At 40.1% G+C, this 21,272-nt stretch overlaps 1 protein-coding gene across 6 annotated transcripts in view; it reads left to right on the forward strand.

The window, feature by feature from the left end:
* scn1laa (sodium channel, voltage-gated, type I-like, alpha) overlaps positions 1–12,526 on the forward strand; it is a 44,494-nt gene extending 31,968 nt beyond the window's left edge. For 5 of the 6 annotated variants that reach the window (XM_042083179.1, XM_042083154.1, XM_042083185.1 and 2 more), the window contains 7 exons: positions 674–793; positions 2,024–2,293; positions 6,475–6,528; positions 7,866–8,003; positions 8,547–8,651; positions 9,016–9,286; positions 9,403–12,526. In XM_042083179.1, coding sequence (XP_041939113.1) covers positions 674–793; positions 2,024–2,293; positions 6,475–6,528; positions 7,866–8,003; positions 8,547–8,651; positions 9,016–9,286; positions 9,403–10,589 — 2,145 coding nt within the window. In that variant the 3' untranslated portion in view covers positions 10,590–12,526. The remainder of the gene's footprint in view (positions 1–673; positions 794–2,023; positions 2,294–6,474; positions 6,529–7,865; positions 8,004–8,546; positions 8,652–9,015; positions 9,287–9,402) is intronic. The other variant, XM_042083193.1, reaches the window with a different exon arrangement.
* Positions 12,527–21,272: the final 8,746 nt, after the last annotated feature.

A 21,272-nucleotide genomic window follows, 5' to 3' on the forward strand; every position in this document is an offset into this window, starting at 1 on the left:
AATATCACTAATATCTCTGACTATATATTAGTGCCAGCATCGGAAAAAAAATCCGCCACAATGTAGCAAAGGCTGCCTGATGATTTTCTCTTACAAAGAGGGCAAAGGTGACATAGTCATTCTTGGGTAACACTTTACTTGACAGTATCGACATAAGAGTGACATGACACTGTCATGAACACATGACACATGACACATGAACCCTGACCCTAATCCTAACCTCTAACCCTAACTTTAACCCTAACCCTAACTTGTTATGACAAAAATCGAATGTAACAGAAGCGTTATGTCATAAACATTTATGACTTGTGTATGACACGTTCATGACAGTGTCATATCACTCTTATGTCGATACTTTCAAGTAAAGTGTAATTCATTCTTGTTCATTCAGGAGTTAAAATTCCTATTCACTAACAATGCCCATTAGCTGTTCTAAAATCACTGTAAGCTATTGTCTCTTGGAACTAACTTGGGTAAGTTAGACAATAAGACAAGGTATGTTAAAATGTAGGCCAAATGTTATGCTAGTCACATTTCTCTCTGATATATTTTTTTAATTAGTTCTTCACAATGATGTTTACTAATCTGAGTGAGGTGAAAGCAAGGAAGACATCATCAAATGCATTGTGGAAGTCTTTCTTCTAAGGGCTTTTGGGCTCTGTTTTGTTTTCAGATCTCTATAATCAGCATGGTGGCCAATGCTTTGAACTGCAATCAAGGTGCAATTAAATCCCTGAGGACACTGAGGTCTCTAAGACCCCTCAGAGCTATGTCACGCTTCGAGGGCATGCGGGTAAGACTTCATATAGACACAAAACACACACAAATGAAAGGACACACTCATAAACACAAACACACATACACGAATAGCCGTACATTCAGAAACCATAGACAATCTTAGCATGCATGTGCATGTATAATTAATTGCAAATACTTTTCCTCACCTTGTCATCCTTCTCTGGCCAATTGTCTTATTTTTTCAGAGCTTGAGATTTATATACACTGTCAGGAGGGATGTAATGCTTGTACTCTAATTGAGTCTATATGTGACTGTCACCTACCCATTATTTTAAAGTCTACAAAACTCACTGGCCCCTAAATTGAGCAAGCCCTAGCTGCTTTAGTCACATTCCTAAAGAGTATACGCCCACTCGTTATGATAAAAGGAAAGATGATAGACTTGGCTGCAGGTTTAATTATGGAAATAATTGAAATTGAAATTCTTTGCCTCATTCTACTAAATAACTGTGGCTACAGTACGCATGCAAAGGCTTTAGCTTATGTAATGGGATGGGGGAGGAGTGTCGGGAGGAAATCAATGTGTTTCCTATTGATGAAATGTTTGCATGTTTGGTGGGTTAAGTTTCCAGAGCTGCTGTGACAGTGGCCTGTCCTCACGTGGTAGTCACTGGCTTTTCCTGTCTGCATGCTTGCCTCTGTCCTCTCTGCAGTTATATTGATGTTTCTCATTCTCTCTCTTTTGCAAACTTGCTCTTTCTCTTTTTCTCTCTCTCTGTCTCTCTATCTATCTATCTCTCTATCTATCTATCTATTGTCTCTTCTTATTCTCCTCTCTAACACTGTACTGAGTTTTGGTGTTGCTTACCAGAGGTGGATTTAACATGATTTTTTCATGTGTCATTTTTTCATTTACAGTAAACAAAATTTTGTGACTTCACCATGCCTCTACAAGGTTTTATTTCTGATTTGTTGTCTCACTTTAAATGAACACACAGTAAACACACTAGTAGTGACCTAGGCATACGACTCTCCCTCCTCTTTTCCTCATCTCTTTCCGATCACTTTCCTCAGTTGTTGTTTTTGCTTTAGCTGTCAATGGTGTGTGCTGTAGTCGCTTGTGTGTTGTACAGATATTGATATGTACTGTACACTTGCAGTATATCACTTCACTTCATTTTGTGTTTTCCTATTTTCACCACTGTTTAGTGTCTAAACTAAAAACAAATGCATCACTGTCATGGAAATCAACTGTGAAAATATGGGCTCCTGTTTGTTCCTCCAGGTGGTGGTGAATGCCCTGCTGGGAGCCATTCCTTCTATCTTCAATGTCCTGCTGGTCTGCCTCATCTTCTGGCTAATTTTTAGCATCATGGGAGTCAATTTCTTTGCCGGAAAGTACCACTATTGTGCCAATAGTACCAATGGAGAACGCTTTAATGCAAGTGAAGTTGCAAACCAGACAGAGTGCAATAAAACAGAAGGGGCTCGTTGGAAGAATGTCAAAATTAACTTTGACAATGTGGCGTCAGGCTACTTGGCGTTATTGCAAGTGGTAAGGTTTTTCAGTGTAACTTTGTGTTTATGTTATGTTTCCAGTAGACTTAGTAATCCTGTGAATTTTAGGAGCTCCTATGTTGTGGGCGGCATCCAATGCATACATTATTACTGTGCCATATTTGCTATACACTGAGAAGCTAGTATTAGCACTTGAGCAAAGGTTAAATATTAGGCCTAATGGTACAATGGCCGCTAACTACAAGATAAACATACAAGCAGGGGAAAGAAGTGCTACTAGGCTGTGCTGGCTTATCCTACAACAGGCAGTAGCAGGACTTTGATGAATACTTACGGTTGGGACACACCAACCCGACGGCCGACCGTCAGCAGAAAAGCAGTCGTACTGATCAGTCGGCTCCCATCTCCCCGAGTCAGTCCAAAAAGTGCCATGGAACACACCAAAACGGTGACGCGGAGCATTAGAACATATACTATAGAAATATATATTTTGTACTATTTAATTGTCATTGCTTGTGTGTGATGCCAATGAAACACTCTTTTGGACACAAAACAAATCATTTATTTTTGCCCGTTAGCTAGCTAACGTTAGCAGTAAACAAAAAGTTAATGGGAATGTTCGCGAGCTAGGTAGCAACTAAGGACTTTGGTTAAACTTGTATGGTGTTGCAAACTAACCTGAAATAACATACGTTCAGCAACTGTATGGTAGTCTACTAGTTCTAGCAAAATATGTTAGGATAGTTTATCAAAATGGGTTCATAACTTCCATCGCTGAATGTAGGGCTAATGGTCATAGGTCTACTAATCTGAGATAATGTTTAGGCTAGTCAAGGGTTTTAGCCAATTAGATTGGTCATGGAGGCCGACGGCCAAAATGAACGGTGACTGACGACGGCACGGGACACACCGAACCGACTCGAGTCACCGACCTCGTCCGACTGACAACGGCCGAACGACTCCAGTCACCGACCTCGCCCGACTGACATGGCCGATAATCGGGTTGGTGTGTCCAGGCCCTAGTGGTCAAAACACATGGACTGTTTGCCTATGCTCTGAAAAATATATAAACTTACATTCAAGACAGAGGGCCAGATGTACATACATTTGCGAACGTAGCGTTATCAGCGTCATGGACAAACCGCAGATTGCGAACGCTGTCAGACCCAAGTTTCCGTCGTATTTATCAATCGTTCAATCCATGGTGTAAACTGCGCCTTTCTCTGCCTTTCTCCGCCCATAAACGCAATTTACGAACGTCCACAACTGAATGGCAGAGCATACATACAAGCGCAGTTGAATGAAGTTAACTGATGACAACATTAAAAAGAATCAAACGTTTAGCGATCATGAAATAATACCATACAAACTACTTGTGCACGTAGGCTATGGAAGATTGGTCAAATCTAGCAAGTAGGAAAGTTTAAGTGAATGACGTAAAAGTGAAAGTAAGACATTCGAAAGACCAACTAAAGTTAAGGTTGCTTTTGATAGTACAAAGACTTACAAAACTGGTGCTCCAAATAGCGATTCTGTTGTCTTTGAAAGGTTCTGTTATTGACGCATTGAACTGCAATTTGGATTAACACCTGCTTTTACAATGCGGAAGTATTTAGGCGCAGAATAGATGTGCGCTTTCAGGAGCAGTCTTTGTACATACTGCGGAATACATAATTAGGCGCGAAAGACACGAAAAACGCAATTTGCCATGTTCAGCTCCCACGACAGGCAGTTTGCGATTTTACATCATTGCGGCCTGTTTGTACATACCTTGCAATGATTTTACACGCACGTTGCGAAACATATACGCCTGAAGTGGGCGCACATGCGTTAGTACATCTACTGTCAGAATGACATACTGTCATTCACTATTGCCTCTTGAAGTACAACATGGAGAGGTCGAACCGATGCTAGCTGGTTGGCAGATATCTGTGCAACACTGTGCATGGATGCTTTTGATATAAAGGAAATAGTTATTTCTTCACATCATGTCTTACAGCACTATTTAGAAAATGGTAACTTTCTGCTTAATTAAATGAACCATATGTAAGATTGTGGCCAAAACTGGTACTGCAATCACTTTCAAAATACTGAAGAGCAATGTATCCCCTCCCCCTCCCCCCTGACTCGAGGTTGCCAACCCTGATGGCGAAACACTACTGACTTCGTGATTAGTAGATAGGTGGAGGGTGGCGCATCAGGCCAAAACACAACATGACATGACAAAACACAACATCAACATCAGTTGAGGGCTGCAACTTCACTTTTTAAATGACAATATCCTGGCCGGACTACTGTTGTCAGTGATATAAGTATTTGAAATGAACATGATTTCTTAATGTCTAGTGACATATCAGGGCCATTTTAAGATTAATTGAAATATTTTTCTTACATACGGTTCCTTTAAATAGCTAAATATATTTATCACTCATTTCTATACTACTAGCATGTGTAACATGGATCGATGACTGTGAATTTAGGCAAAAGATAGCTCCTTCCTATGGTGACCATTTGTCTGGATTACGTCTGGACAGTTCAGCTTTTTCACACTCTGTCAGGAACTAGGTTGTGTGCGTCTTCCTTTTTGGCATGCCGTTTGACAATGCAAACTATGTGTAAGAAACCATGTTATGAATACCGGTATGTGCATTCTCTGCTGGGATTTGGAGTGGCATTCTATATTATGTTATAGGCTGTATAGGGCTTGGCAGCAGCCAGGACAACCTCCCTGTCCCCTCAACAACTTTATTGTGCTGAATGTAATTTTTGCCCCTCTGTGTACTTGTGTTGTTGTTTTTTGTGTACTCCTTTTCAGAATCTCCAGTGGTTGCCTTACTCCATAGGTTTTACATTTCAAAAAGTAGCAAACATTGTTGCCCCCAGAACTTTTTGATCAGAGCTTACTCTGACATTAATATTGTTTGAAACTTAAGAACACAAACTACCTGTTTTTCAAGGCCATACATCAGTGGTCACCAACCTTTTTGAGCCCAAGATCCCTGACCTCGGCCCTGAACAAAGGCAAGATCTACCTTGAAGCATCAAAACCAAAATACTTCCAATTTAAGGCCTTTTATTTAGGCAAATGTATCAGGTCAAAAATATCAGTATCAATAACAGTTGTTGATCGCTACATTTTTCCTTTTCCTTTCTTTGAGAGTGCTCCTGCAAAGTGGTTCTGTGTGCTTGTGTGTGCCTCTGCAAGAGGTTACATTTGGTTCATAATTAGATTAATGTTATCAGACAGCTGTAAAATGTGTGCTGGAATTTCTCACATTATGATGGCTAGAGTTACATGATTGGAATAAATCATGTGCTATACCCACAATCCCACACTTAAATTTAGGCCCTAAATCGACTAACTAGCGCCAGATTTCTAAGAATAGGAGACAAGACGAGATGAGCTATGAGACATACGTTCACACTCGGTATCATGTTTCAACACACTTTAGGTCAATATCACACTGGAATTCTCCTTTAAGGACTTTTTCCTTACATGGTTTGTCTTTTGTGCCCTCATCATAAACCAGAACCACATTTGGTTATGTTTTAGTCCCTCACATTAGTGTTGTGTATTGGGTGCAATACAACATCATAAATGCCACCTATTTGACGTTTTTGTAAAACTTTATTTTGGATATTCCACCAGCAGCATCACTATACATCACCTTAACCAAACCCATTCCCTAACCTGAACCATAGATTGATGTTAATAGTTTGAGTGTCAACAAGAGTCAACAACTGAGTATCAACAGGGGCAGCCGTGGCCCACTGGTTAGCACTCTGGACTTTTGTAACCGGAGGGTTGCCGGTTCGAGCCCCGACCAGTGGGCCGTGGCTGAAGTGCCCTTGATCAAGGCACCTAACCCCTCACTGCTCCCCGAGCGCCGCCGTTGAAGCAGGCAGCTCACTGCGCCGGGATTAGTGTGTGCTTCATCTCACTGTGTGTTCACTGTGTGTTGTTTGTGTTTCACTAATTCACCGATTGGGTTAAATGCAGAGACCAAATTTCCCTCACGGGATCAAAAAAGTATATATACTTAACAGATAGTTTGTTTACGATCTGAGCATCTGAAGATCGTCTTTAGGGCACCATTCAAATAAAGTGTGGCTGAAGTGTTTTCCTGACGCAATTTACCAAGACAATGATAATGTACAGTAATAGGTTTCTCACATACTCTGGTTTAATTGTGGCCTTTTCTCTTTCTCTGTCTCAAGGCAACATTTAAGGGCTGGATGCCAATCATGTACGCTGCTGTAGACTCACGTCAAGTAAGTAAGAGTTACTCAGAGTAATTCAAATGAGTGTTTCATTTATATATTTTTTAATAATTGGAATATTATTTGATTTGGAAAGAGTCAAGGAAAATTGCTATTTGCATCTATACACTTATAGGTTGTTGAATATGATATAATTTAATCTTGTGGAAACAAATCTGATGTTTGTTGGTGTTAACTATATCCGCAGAGAGAAGAATGACCATGCTATGGTAATACATACAGCAGCGTATTTTAGAATAGGGAGATGAACCATTCAGCAAAAACAGTGGTTGCAATTTATTGAGTATGGAACAATGAATATGTCTTTTCATTGGCATCGGCAAAAATTTGTTTAATTACCTACATTATATGTGGGAATTGCTTAATTGTGCCAAAATACTATACACAATTTGAAATACATGTACAACAGTACTAAAGGCCCACACCACTTTAGTAAAATATTATTTTCAGTTGAATAAGATATCAGTTCTGTAACTTGGTGATCAGTGTTGCACTGTTTAGGATTATCATTCACTTCAATTTTCATAGTTATACAATTTTGAAGATGCTCATTACTGATTTGAGGTTTACAGTAAATCCCAGAGATTACCTCCACATTTATTGCCATTGTAAAGGTGCGTAAACAGATGGTGTGTAATCTTTTGTTTCACAATGAAAAAAGTAAGACCTCTTTTTAATGCATCTCATATTAAACAGGGTTAGCTTGCTCCTCGGCCGCAGTGAGGGCTGGAGCAGTCAGAGGAAAGATCTGATGAGCCTGACCCAACCCAGCATACTCAAAACCTTATACCCACTCCCTCTTATAACTAGGATACAGTACCACGACTCACAACATCTTATACTAATCCTGCCAGTCCTGCTGATTTCAATGCATAAACATTCATCACTCACACACTTACACACACGGACATGTCTATTCATGCACACACACACACACACGCACCTCCTCCACCCCCATTGTAATCGGTCCCCTGTAGCGTAGTGTTTTGTCAAATACTGTCTTTATATGTTTCATGTTTGTGCTCGCAAGCTTTGTCTATAATTTCAAATAGTCTTTGTGTACTGAACCTTTTCATGTCTTTTACACTTAGTTGGGTTATGTAAGGTTTGTGGGTTTTTGTTAATATTTGTACACAAATGAACTCTTCACAAACTCACAGAAGCACAGTAAACCTTAAGGAAAAGATTGTTCCTAGAATTCCCCCTAGAAGGCACCTAAGACGTCACATGTCGTATGAGATATTGGAAGTTACCCTGCAATGGAGGGTAATGGTTTTTTTTCTGTTGTTCTTGATGTTTTTCTTGACAAAGACATTGTCTGCCTACAGCTAAATGACCAGCCTATCTACGAAGACAAAATGGTTGCGTACATCTACTTTGTCGTTTTCATCATCTTCGGTTCATTCTTCACCCTCAATCTCTTCATTGGTGTCATTATTGACAACTTCAATCAACAGAAGAAAAAGATAAGTATTGAGAAGGGTATTCATTGGGTCATACAAATGCCCATCGTTCTGTTAGATTCATGAATACACGATTTAGCAGTCTAATCTTAACAGTGCTCAATAGTGTCAGTAAATAGCATGTGTTTATAACTAAATTATTGTCTAAACTAAACAACAACAACAACAACACATTACATTTATATAGCGCTTTTCTCGATACTCAAAGCGCATCACATGGATGGGGGACCTCACTAGTAACCACCACTAATGTGTAGCACCCACCTGGGTGATGCACGACAGCCATTATGCGCCAGAACACTCACCACACACCAGCTTGAGGTGGAGAGTGAGGGAGTGAATGAGCCAATTACAGTGGGGGATGATTAGGGTCTAAAGTCTTGTTGCCAGTAGTACCTATTTTCTGGCAATTCCAACATATCCATCTATTAACAAATTAAAGATTTAATTACTTTTATTGTACAGAAGATTTTGATATTTGCACTAACAAACTGAGAACAAGTGCTCTTTTGGCAAGCATTTAACTTGTTTGCTTTTCCCCTTTACTTTGGAGGTCAGGATATCTTCATGACTGAAGAGCAAAAGAAGTATTACAATGCCATGAAAAAGCTTGGATCCAAGAAGCCCCAGAAGCCTATTCCTAGGCCATCAGTACGTCTGTAGTTGCCTTATTCTTTACGTGTTAAGTTCACTTTATGAGGCCATGGGCAAGGCATGGGAAAAAAAGTATTGTGCCTCTCTCCTATCCTCTGTGCAAGCTGCAAGCATCACACCACTCCCGAATATTTACTTGTTACTTTTCCATCTGAATGTGTCAGTTGTGTTTGTGTTTTCAAAGACATGCAAAGAGTTTAAATTATTGAGAGTAAAGCGGCAAAAGTGCATTTCATGTTAAATTTAATATTCCATGTACCGGTACTGTACATCAGTGTCATCTATCATGTTGTGAGTAACTTAATATTCATAATGACATCCACGTAGTGTGCTAACATGCTTTTCTCTTTTTCATTTTCAGAACAAAATACAAGGATTTGTCTTTGACCTTATAACCAAGCAGGGCTTTGATATTTTGATCATGGTTCTTATATTCCTTAATATGGTAACCATGATGATTGAGACGGATGAACAATCCATTGAGAAAGAGAACATCCTTTACAATATCAATTTGGTGTTCATTGTGCTGTTCACCTCAGAATGTGTATTAAAGATGATTGCACTTCGCCATCACTATTTCACTGTCAGCTGGAATGTATTTGACTTCATTGTCGTCATCCTTTCAGTAGTTGGTAAGTACAGATTGACAAACTGTACTGTGCAAATATTGCAACACTAAGAAATATCTTTGGCTAAGCAGAAACCTGCTAAGGACCCTTAGTTTCATCACTTCTCTCTATTCTTCCAGGTATGTTTCTAGCAGACCTGATAGAAAAGTATTTCTTCTCGCCAACCCTGTTTAGAGTGATTCGTCTTGCGAGAATTGGGCGCATCCTACGCCTCGTCAAAAGTGCCAAGGGAATTCGCACTCTTCTGTTTGCTCTGATGATGTCATTGCCGGCCCTGTTTAATATTGGCATCCTCCTCTTCTTGGTGATGTTCATCTACTCCATCCTCGGCATGTCCTTCTTTGCCTACATAAAGAAGGAGGATGGCATAGACGACATGTTCAACTTCGAGACGTTCGGCAACAGCATGATCTGCCTGTTCCAGATCACCACCTCGGCTGGTTGGGACCTCCTCCTGTCGCCCATACTCAACGTCGAGCCAGACTGCAACAAGACGAAAGAAAACCCCGGCAGTCGCAACAAGGGCGACTGTGGCAACCCGGCAGTGGGCATCGCCTTCTTCGTCTCGTACATCATCATCTGCTTCCTGATCGTGGTCAATATGTACATTGCCGTCATCCTGGAGAACTTCAGCGTGGCCACGGAGGAGAGTGCCGAGCCGTTGGGCGAGGACGACTTTGAGATGTTCTACGAAGTGTGGGAGAAGTTTGACCCCAAGGCCACGCAGTTCATCAACTACGACAAGCTGTCGGACTTCGCCAACGCGCTGAACCCGCCACTGCGCATGCCCAAGCCCAACGCGGTGGCGCTGATCAACATGGACCTGCCCATGGTGAGTGGCGAGCGCATCCACTGCCTGGACATCCTGTTTGCCTTCACCAAGCGCGTGCTGGGCGAGGGTGGTGAGCTGGACGTCCTGCGCGGCCAGATGGAGGAACGTTTCATGGCCTCGAACCCCTCAAAGGTTTCTTACGAGCCCATCTCCTCCACACTGCGCCGCAAGCAGGAGTTCATGTCGGCCATCCTCATCCAGAGAGCTTTCCGGAGGTATCTGATCCGAAGGACTGTCAAACAGGGCTCCAGCATATTTAACTACAGCGAGAGCGACGAAGAGAACCCTCCGGACAAAGGCTCCACAGACAAACTGAACGAGAACACTTTGTCGGCTCAGGGCTCGGACAAAAGCCCGTCCACACTGTCCCCGCAGTCCAGTAATAGTGTAAGAGGGCCAGGAAAGGAAAAGTATGAAAAGGACAAGAGGGAGAAGGAAGTGAAATGCAAAGACAATGAACAGGGCAGAAAATAAAATAAATGATACCATGATGTAGTATCATTTTGTGGCCAAAACAAAATTCCCAGCCCTTGAAGGTTACTAATGGAATCTAATCCCTTCAAGCCTTTGGATGTCTTATGTCAAAAAACAGCACCTGCAGATTACTGCAATTAAAGCTGACTGTTTGTGGTATTCTTAGGCATTTGGGGGATAACATTGTAGCCGGTTAATATAAATGGGGGACATAATTGAGGCTCACTACAAAGTGCTCTAAGTGCTATTGGTGTTTCATCTCAGTAAACAGTATCTTCTTCAGCAGCTCTCAAATGTCAAATGATGCAACCAGTGTCTATCTTCAAAATGCCATACATTATGAAAAGTATGTGTCATATAAAAACAGTTTTAATTATTTTACCCTAAATTGGCAATGGGGCATGTGTGCAGGACATGCGGAAACATTTTAATGTTTTAATCTTTAAGAGGCAAAAAAACGATGAAGCATCTTGAGACTTGTGTGTTCATCTCTTGCATGACAGTGCTGGACCAATCAAACAGAGGATAGGGTTGGAAGCACGAAGCTTTAGTCTCTCTGGTGATGTAGATTGGTTCTTAGTATACTGTGTGACGTTTCGGTGATTGAAAGCTGAATTGCTCGAGGCTAAAAGCATGTGCCAGTGGTTTCAGGTTAGCTGCATCTAGCCCAGAAAACGTGTCTAGAACCATCAGCTTCAGGACATAGTTGATTCCCTGGTAAACATTTCTTAACTACATTCCACCGTGAGGCAGCCTATTGTAGTCCAGTGTTTCCTATGGTTTAACTGGTAGAAAATGTGCTATTTTTAGTAGTCACATTTTTATACCCATTTTCCAATCTATAGAACACCTGATCTTGAGAAGCATCACCGACATTCTTTGTGCATTGTGAGCATGTGTTATTTTCCCAGAGGAAACTGGAAATTCTCTGAATTATGGTCATACCTCCCATCAGCAAGAAGGCTTTTGGTCCAAAACTGCTGTTGCAAAGTGCAATTTTAAAGAGATAAATGAAAAGGCAACAATATTTATAGCTTTGTATGTTGCTCTCACATGTACGAGTTATTGATTGTAGATATATAAATTTAAGCATAACATATTTATATATGCATTTCTTGTAATAGTGTACAATTTGTAATATGTATTACGTTCATATGGTTCAACATTACTACATATGTTATGCAACATATACATACATATATATAATTTAATGTGCATAATGTATGATATTGTCTCTTTTCTGTATGCAAATTCTGTTGGAAGTTTCACTCTGTTCCTCTCTGTTGTAGTAATAATGTAATATACATGTTACTCATTATATTTGTTTTTATTGTTTATTTGAAGATATATTTGCACAGTCAGCATCACAGCCTAAACAGCAGGTTTCATTCAGCTACTTCCTAAAGTGGTCCTCCAAAAGTGATGTTATTATTATTATTATTGACACAGATTGTCAATGGCAAGCTTAGACCAGGATAAATAATTATTTCCATGACAGGTCTAGAGTGAGCATGGCAGGATATGATTGTGGCAGTGGCATGGAATTTAACACATCCTTCATGGACACTTACATTTTTGTTTACATTTTTATATTTTTTCATCTCTTTCATGATTTTCCTTTTTCCCCATAATCCCTCTGCAGAGACCACATGACATGTCTAATAAGTGTTGCAGTTACACTCCTAAATATAGTAAAAAAAAAGTCACACTGGTTCGATATGCATGCAATAAAAGCATTCATTATCTGTGTATAATTGATATGCCTAAAGTACATGACATAGCCTATGCATGTGATATACTTACAAATAATGAATATTTTGGTTGCACAGACACTCCATCTTTTATAATGTATGCATTATGCTTGTAGGTAATAAGGGTGCTGCATGCACAAGACACTGTTTTTTAAAGCCAAAAGAATAAAGATGCCATGTACCTTAGGTATGTCTGTGCAACTTGTTTTATTCCTTCTCAACAGAGTTGAATTCATCACTGTTTAGAACGATTATTTTACAAACAGCGGTCTATTGCATGTAATGATGGTGATGTATTACATTGATTTGAGCTGTTCCATGCAGCTTCTAGAATGCTAGATAATGTGACAAAACAAATCACTTCCTGCATAATGCCTCACGCAATAGCCCTACAACATATGGAAGTCCATATCAAACAAAGTTAAAGACAACATAATAAACATTATTATTATTATTATTGTGTAAATGAGTGTACAACTCATTCACCAGCCAGGGTCATGCATCTGCATGTTGGGCCAGCGTTAATGGACAGCCAACAGGAAGTGGCTCCGCAGATGAGCGTGCGAATGGAACATGATCTCTCAGTGCCATCAGCAATCTCTGCCAGCCATGGTGCTTTGCATAGCCCTAGCCTAGTCTCACAAATACTGAGGCGAGACATGGCAGTCACATCAGTCTCCTCGCATGGACTCAACCAGTGTTTCAATCAAACGGTGGTTTGCTTTGCAAATACTTTAAAACCAAAAATATCTGGGAAGCTTACTCAAATTACAGACCATGGCTGAAACAGTATACGGTTGAGATGTTGATGATATTTTGTGAAAATGTTGAAGCTGTGAACATAATATTGGTATCATGCACCCTGTATCTAACCCTCCCCAAATACCACCATAGCCACTAGCCTATTTGGTTCATTAGTCTTTTACATGTTTACAATTTTCATGTTCTGTTCTACCCCCTCTTAGGCTGTATCAATACAAATGGCAGTGATGAGAAAACAGCAGTAGAGAGGCCGCATGCTATGTATCACTCTGAATCATGTTGGATTCTCTATCCTAACTCCATCCTTGATTTGAATTATTACATTTAAACTGGTAATGTCAGGCGTGACCATCATCACCATCATCAACAACTACCATTGTTTATTCAGGAAAGATTCTGAATATTCTGAATACAAATGTCAGGTTAACAACATTTTTAATTAATGTTAGTTGATGTGTAGATAAATCAGTGAAGACATACATATTTTTTCAATTATTACTCTAAATGCATGACAACATTTATAGCAAGCATTTCAAAACACAAATGAGTGATGACATCATAAAAGGGAGTCATGCCAGGAAAGTAGCCTACTATGTAGGCTAAGGGATAATGTATAGAACACCGGACATTATCAGGAAAATAAGTCCCGACATGGTGAACCGGACCCCAACGCACCATAAAAAAAAAAAACTCCACATGATATGTTTCTTTACATTTATTTGTAACCGGCGTTTCATCATATGACTTTTATTGAGAAACAAATAGTTCGCAACACACCCTGACTTGAATAAAACATTCTAGAACACAGCTGATCAACCGTCTGCTTTCACCATTGCAAGAGGTGACCGGACTACTTGCGGAGTGATATGAAAGACATAAATCTGAAGCACAAAACTCGTTGCCATGACCTCAGGCAGTTGGGTTAGCCCCTTGAGCCGTAGATCTGCCCAAGGTTTCTTTGATCTGCCCAAGTTTTTCCTTGCCCCTGTTGCTCTTGGGTGCTCCTTGTTGGTGCCCCCCCCCCCCCCCCCCCCAATCCCAATCCTCCCCCACCTTTCTTATGCAGCCCTTGCCACTTAATCTACTAAACCCCTCTTCTAGTGCAATCCCCCCCCCCCCATAAATGCACAAATAGGCTGACACCAGACATAATTTCACTGCATTTCTTACATCCAGTAACTGTATGCATGTGACAATAAACTTCCTTGTATCTTGTATCCTTGGGAACTAGACATTCATTTTCTCGTATTTGAAATGTGGTTTACGAATGCCCAGAGCCGTTTATTGGGCGCTACGAATGTCTATCAAATGCGTCTGTACAAAGCTCATAACGGCTTGCTGCCCTCCCTCCGTTCTGTGATTGGTTCCTTCATTGAGGTGAAAACGAAGTCCATAGAATCCAGGCTGCCTAGCAGCGTGAATAAAATTGCGCGAGTAAGGCAGCATGGGAAAACCCAGGCTAGGTAATTACATGAATAGCCTATATTTTACCGTAGAACGTTGGGAAATCCCATTCAAGTCAATGGAGCGTTCTAGCATTGTGAAGTAAATAATATATATAAATGAAAATATCGAGAGTTTTGAGGCAGAGGACATCCCAAAAAATCCTACTTAAACTGGTCTAGTGAGTTTGAATACCTCTTGTAATTTGTTTCCATTTATTGGGTGCAAACATATTAGTTTTTTCTGTTTTTTCTTTACATTTTTTGTAACTATGGCTTTTTTTTGCAAAACTCTACACACAAATAGGAAAACCTTTCACCCAATCAGCAAAACATTGTAGTTCTCTTGCAAAAGCTAACACACCTTGTTTAACTTTTCACACCTTCGTAAAAATGGTGTTTTCGTATCAAACAGTAAACACAAGCTATCACAATAAGCACACAATGTGCCAACTACACACTGATGGTATGAATATCTGGCTTTTGCTTTCTCTGTGCACAAGGTAGACTATGTCAGTTTGAGGTCATACTTTTGTCATAGTTCTGTACACATACAGGGATCCAAACTTCAAGTATTGGTGTTTATTTACACACATCAAAACAAACACAAGTGTGTTTTTCCAAGTCAAAACACAAAATAGCAATTTCACTGAGACAAAACAAATCAGTCTTCATTGGGTCGTCCCTCTCAAAATTTCGTCTACATCACATGCAATGTCCTAGTCCAAGGCACCGGGGAAAATATATTCTGGGATGCCGTATGACAATATCCCCACATGTAGACTGTTTTTTTTTGCCTGTAAAAGGGCTATTTCTTTCTCTTCTTACCCTTCCTCTTCCCCCTCCTCGTCCTCCTCTTGCTCCTCCGTGTCCTCTTCACCTCCTTGTCCTTGTCATCCTCTCCCTCTCACTTCTTCACCTCTGCATCCTCTTCCTCCTCCTCCTCCTCTTCCTCCTACTTCTTCACCTCCACGTCCTATTCTTCAGCCTCCTCTAATTCTTACTTTCCTCACTCTTCCTGCTCCCTCCATTGTTCTATGTTTTGTCCACATGATATAGGCCTATGTCTAATCATTGTTGCACTTGAACACTCATTCATTAGGCCTAGTCCTCCCTTTCAATCGTCCGGAGCGGTCGTTCTCTCTCCAAACTAACTTTATTCTCAAAAAGTTGAGTTTAATGTCGACACGTCGAGATTAAAGTCGACATGATATTTCAACTTTATTCTCGAAATGTTGAGTTTAATGTCGACATGGCGACAGTAAAGTCGATACGTCGAGATTAAAGTCGATATGCATTTCAACTTTATTCTCTTTCCCTTTCAATCGTCCGGAGCGGTCGTTCTCTCTCCAAACTAACTTTATTCTCAAAAAGTTGAGTTTAATGTCGACACGTCGAGATTAAAGTCGACATGATATTTCAACTTTATTCTCGAAATGTTGAGTTTAATGTCGACATGGCGACATTAAAGTCGATACGTCGAGATTAAAGTCGATATGCATTTCAACTTTATTCTCGAAATGTCGAATCTCGTCATGGCAAACATATTTTTTCTTTCATGTGTGGCCCTAATACTCCGTCGTACATGTAACTTGCTTATAGTTTATTGACTATAATGGGCAATTATAATTATATAATGGCCATTCAGTTTTCCAGAGAGAAGCATGACCTGATCCTGTAGTAGGCCTACACCATCTCTGAGATCAAGTACAGTATTTGTGTTTTAAATTATTGTTTGTTTGTCATCTAGCTAAATAACCAGATATTTGTAATTGTAAGTTCAATTTGGGTCTCATTCGGGGAAGAAACACTATAGGCATTAAGATCACGCTTGATCTAGTAAATTTGAGAATTTCAAAGGATTTCTGCACCCGACGAACCAAACGAACCAAAATGAAAATCATTCTGTTTTCAGTCCCTGATTATAATTGTGCATTATATCGTTTTATATATGAATGGCTGCGTACGAGTGTATATTAGATTTGCATACAGTAGTTTCTATAAGGCTGATATTTGGTAATCCAAACGTACAATCCAATATGTCACATGGCAATCTTGATGTATGGCAATGAGTGTAACAAATCAGCCATGATGTAGGAGCTATGCTAGTTAGCCTATTTTTATTCTTGAAGTCACACCATTCAACCAGCAAACTTGCAGCAGTCTTAAAGCCAAGAGTATACAGCAACAAACGTAAACTACAGTCCAAACTGTTTAGAGAACGAAACAAAGGACACGGCTTAGCGCTGTGTAGCATTACAAACGCTACTCAAAGAAGGAAGTGAAACTAAAGAATTTAAATACACAAACATGTGATTACTACAACCAAAGGGGGAGTCCTAGAGTTCAGGTGCTGCTTGTTAAGGGTGACAAGTTAAAAACAAAGGAAATCATCCAATTAGTAAGTGGGTGACCAGGACCTAATTGAGGCTGCAGCTGCCAGGAGTTGTCACAGATAGTGTATAGCCTATATCAATATGCACAACAACAGAAACACTTTGTAGCTGGCTTTACACTTTCAATAATCCTACAATAAAAATGATTAATCTCCTCTTTGTAAACAACATGATGTCTTTCTAAGATAGGTAGGAGGCCCTGTTTCAAGTGGCTAACCACACATAATTGCAAAAGCATTAGGGCCCATGCAGGGCTTTTTTCCAGTTCCCCGTTGTAATGAATGTTTCTCTGATCATTTAAGCTCAACCACAATCAGCATTAGTCCCACTTCACATCCGGAAAGGCCACCAACTCCTGAGCATGTCCATTTGTCAGGGCTTGTAATGAGCACTTTACAGCAAATGCTTCATCACTGCATGATTTAATAAATGGACATTCAAGATACACCCTTGTGTCATCCATCTCATGGACTGTAAGAAACATACTACGCATCCTCAAAAATATAAGTCAGAGTCGGTGTATGCAATCGTAAGTCATTACTGGTTACATCATTGAGGAAAAGTGGGAGGGTTTCATATCTTTAGCTAGGAAAATATACCTATATATACACAGGTGCTGGTCATATAATTAGAATATCATCAAAAAGTTGATTTATGTCAGTAATTCCATTCAAAAAATGAAACTTGTATATTATATTCATTCATTACACACAGACTGATATATTTCAAGTGTTTATTTCTTTTAATTTTGATGATTATAACTGACAACTAATGAAAAGAAATGTTGGCTTGAAAAGTATGAACATGAAAAGTATGAGCATGTACAGCACTCTTAGTTGTGGCTCCTTTTGCCTGATGCGGCGTGGCATGGAGTCGATCAGTCTGTGGCACTGCTCAGGTGTTATGAGAGCCCAGGTTGCTCTGATAGTGGCCCTCTGCATTGCTGGGTCTGGCGTATCGCATCTTCCTCTTCACAATACCCCATAGAAAATATTTTATGGGGATAAGGTCAGGCGAGTTTGCTGGCCAATTAAGAACAGGGATACCATGGTCCTTATAGGCAAGTCCCTCCACTCGGCGGCCATATTGCAATGCTTTTTGGGCACTCATCGGGCATCCTATTCGGCAGAAATGCGCATGTGCAAGGCTTCACGACACCAATCTTGCTCCAGCTGATTGCACGATGTCTTCACAACACACCATATGATTGGCTCAATGTATTCACATCACACCACATGATTGGCTCAATGTATTCACGTCAACGTTTTGCCGAGGAAACGTTGTGTGTGTCCTCATTAGAACGTCTCTGCTTAAACCAGCTACTGGTAGCTTTGGCACTGTGTGCAGGTGCCAAGTCCTGTTGGAAAATGAAATCTGCATCTCCATAAAGTTGGTCAGCAGCAGGAAGCATGAAGTGCTCTAAAACTTCCTGGTAGACGGCTGCGTTGACCTTGGACCTCAGAAAACAAAGTGGACCAACAGACATGGCACCCCAAACCATCACGGACTGTGGAAACTGTGCCTCTCCTCTCTTCCTCCAGACTCTGGGACCTTCTCTGGGACAGACTCTTCTCATCAGAGAACATAACTTTGGACCACTCAGCAGCAGTTTTGTCTTTAGCCCAGGCTAGACGCTTCTGACGCGGTCTCTTGTTCAAGAGGGGCTTGACACAAGGAATGCGACAGCTGAAACCCATGTCTTGCATACGTCTGTGCGTGGTGGTTCTTGAAGTACTGACTCCAGCTGCAGTCCACTCTTTGTGAATCTCTCCCACATTTTTGAATGGGTTTTGTTTCACAATCCTCTCCAGAGTATCCCTATTGCTTGTACACTTTTTTCTACCACATCTTTTCCTTTCCTTCGCCTCTCTATTAATGTGCTTGGACACAGAGCTCTGTGAACAGCCAGCCTCTTTAGCAAAGACCTTTTGTGTCTTGCTCTCCTTGTGCAAGGTGTCAATGGTCATCTTTTGGACAACTGTCAAGTCAGCAGTCTTCCCCATGATTGTGTAGCCTACTGAACTAGACTGAGAGACCATTTAAAGGCCTTTGCAGGTGTTTTGAGTTAATTAGCTGATTAGAGTGTGGCACCAGGTGTATTCAACATTGAACCTTTTCACAATATTCTAATTTTCTGAGATACTAAATTTAGGGTTTTCATTAGTTGTCAGTTATAATCATCAAAATTAAAAGAAATAAACAGGTGAAATATATCAGTCTGTGTCGAATGATTATACAAGTTTCACTTTTTGAATGGAATTACTGAAATAAATAAACTTTTTCATGATATTCTAATTATATGACCAGCACCTGTACATATGTTGTCTGAGGGCCTCTGAACAGAAAGTGTAGTGTTAGAGCCTATAAACATCTTGTGTGTGAAGCTTTTGATAAATTATTAAAGAGAGCTACAGTTCTTGCTTTTGCCTGCGGTTTGTTCAATTTGTTCTTAGACAAGAGCAACACAATCAACCTTTAGATTTATTGTGGTACCTGTAGCCAAATCATCTAGAAAATAGTTCACTGGGAGATATTTGCAGTAATATGAAAGTAATTATCCTCTTAAGCCATGTGGACAAATAGAACATTGACCTGTTATGTTGTGTGTATTGAGTATATGATCTAAGAGCTACCAAACATTTTGTACAGAACCACCAACCATGCACCAAAAATGCATTAAACTCCAGAAACAAACTCTGTAGGTTTTTGTGTAGGTTTGTTGTAAAGGTGTTGCTCATAAGACATCCTTTGAACAAGTAATTTGATATTTCTGCCAACATTTTCCAGCTTATAAATGCTGGTACTCCATCTCTTACTGACACACAGCAATACTAAAATGCCAGTCAGAGGAAAATCAATATGCTCTCAGCTAAAGCACAAACAAATGGATGCGTTTGACCACCTACAGCCCCCAATGGCCTCTATTCCTTAGTGTTTTCATATGGCCAAGGAAATGGACAACCGTGGCAGCGATGTCTCTTCATTCTCCACAGCTTCCAGAGAACATAAAAAAACACCATTTTTAAAACTAGGCTAAAGACCAAGCTGATGCTTTCTGCAGTTAATGCACATTTGTTTAATAGTTTTTATGTACTATTTTACTAATTACTAATTTACTAATTTATTTACTTATCTATTTATTTTTTATTATCATTATCATTGTTTTTGTGTGAAGCACATTGCATTGCTAAAGTGTATGAAATGTTCTATACAAATAAATTTGCCTTGCCTTGCCTCATGGGCTTGTGTTCCCTACGCTTTAGGCAGGACTGAATGCAGGGTGGTCCTGTCTCATTCTGCCATTGAAATGTGCAATGAGGTTGCAGATTATCCCCCTCTTGTTGCTTGGCAACATGACATCATTGCTCTGTGTGTATTTGACTGGCCTGCTCTTTAATTTTGTTTCCTGTGCTCAGAACTTAGGTTGTTCTGCAAGCTCTCCTCTACCTTCACGTGTCTCCAAACTTTAGTCTAAACTGGCTTACTAGCTAGAATGTGTAAGCTTAGCAATGAATCCAAATCTGATTATTGTGCAAAGAAACCTCTGAGTTGTCTTAAGATTCCAAGCACCTGCCAAGAAACAACAAATGTTCAATGATAGAGGCATATTGGAAAATTAAATCTATACAGTCATACAACTACTTATGAGCTATTGATATAACTTATTAAAACTACAGTGGCAGTGGATAAAGGACGGCTTGTCGATACCAAATGCACTACTGTGGTTGCATATTAAATTAATAAAGAGTCCTACAGAATAACGATTGAAAAACGGTTAGATGGGAGGGGTTATAATGGGCTAATTTTAAGCTTGCCAGGCATAATACATTTTAAAGGGTTTTAAAAGGTTTTTAAAGTTCCTCTTAACCTCTACACTTGTAAGCATAGGTCTACAGTAATGTGGTTCAGATATACACCATAAATGTGACACAAACCTCTCTAGCTATAATGATGCATTTATGACTGCAGAGGAAACTGCTCTAGCCGGGCACGGTATCATTTATCACAATCATCCACATCAGACCACTGAGGACTCAGGTCCACAATAACTAGCCCATCTAATGGCATTGAAAAGAAAAGGCCGTTTTTTATTATGGGGTGAGGGGAAGAAGATTTTAATTTGTAATATTGCGAAATAAAACAGAAACACTAGTAGCAGGGAAATGTGATTTCACTAAAACAACCTTAACTGCCTATAGAGATTGAAATCTGGTACTTGACATTATGTATAAGGTTTACGCTCATGCTGTGTCTTAATACAACCCATATGGTGATCTGAGATAGCAAACTCCTGGGGAAAATGTTTTGGTTTACCAACTATCAGTTACCTTC

The sequence above is a fragment of the Alosa sapidissima genome, chromosome 2, assembly GCF_018492685.1.
Source record: "Alosa sapidissima isolate fAloSap1 chromosome 2, fAloSap1.pri, whole genome shotgun sequence".
Lineage (NCBI taxonomy): Eukaryota > Metazoa > Chordata > Actinopteri > Clupeiformes > Clupeidae > Alosa > Alosa sapidissima.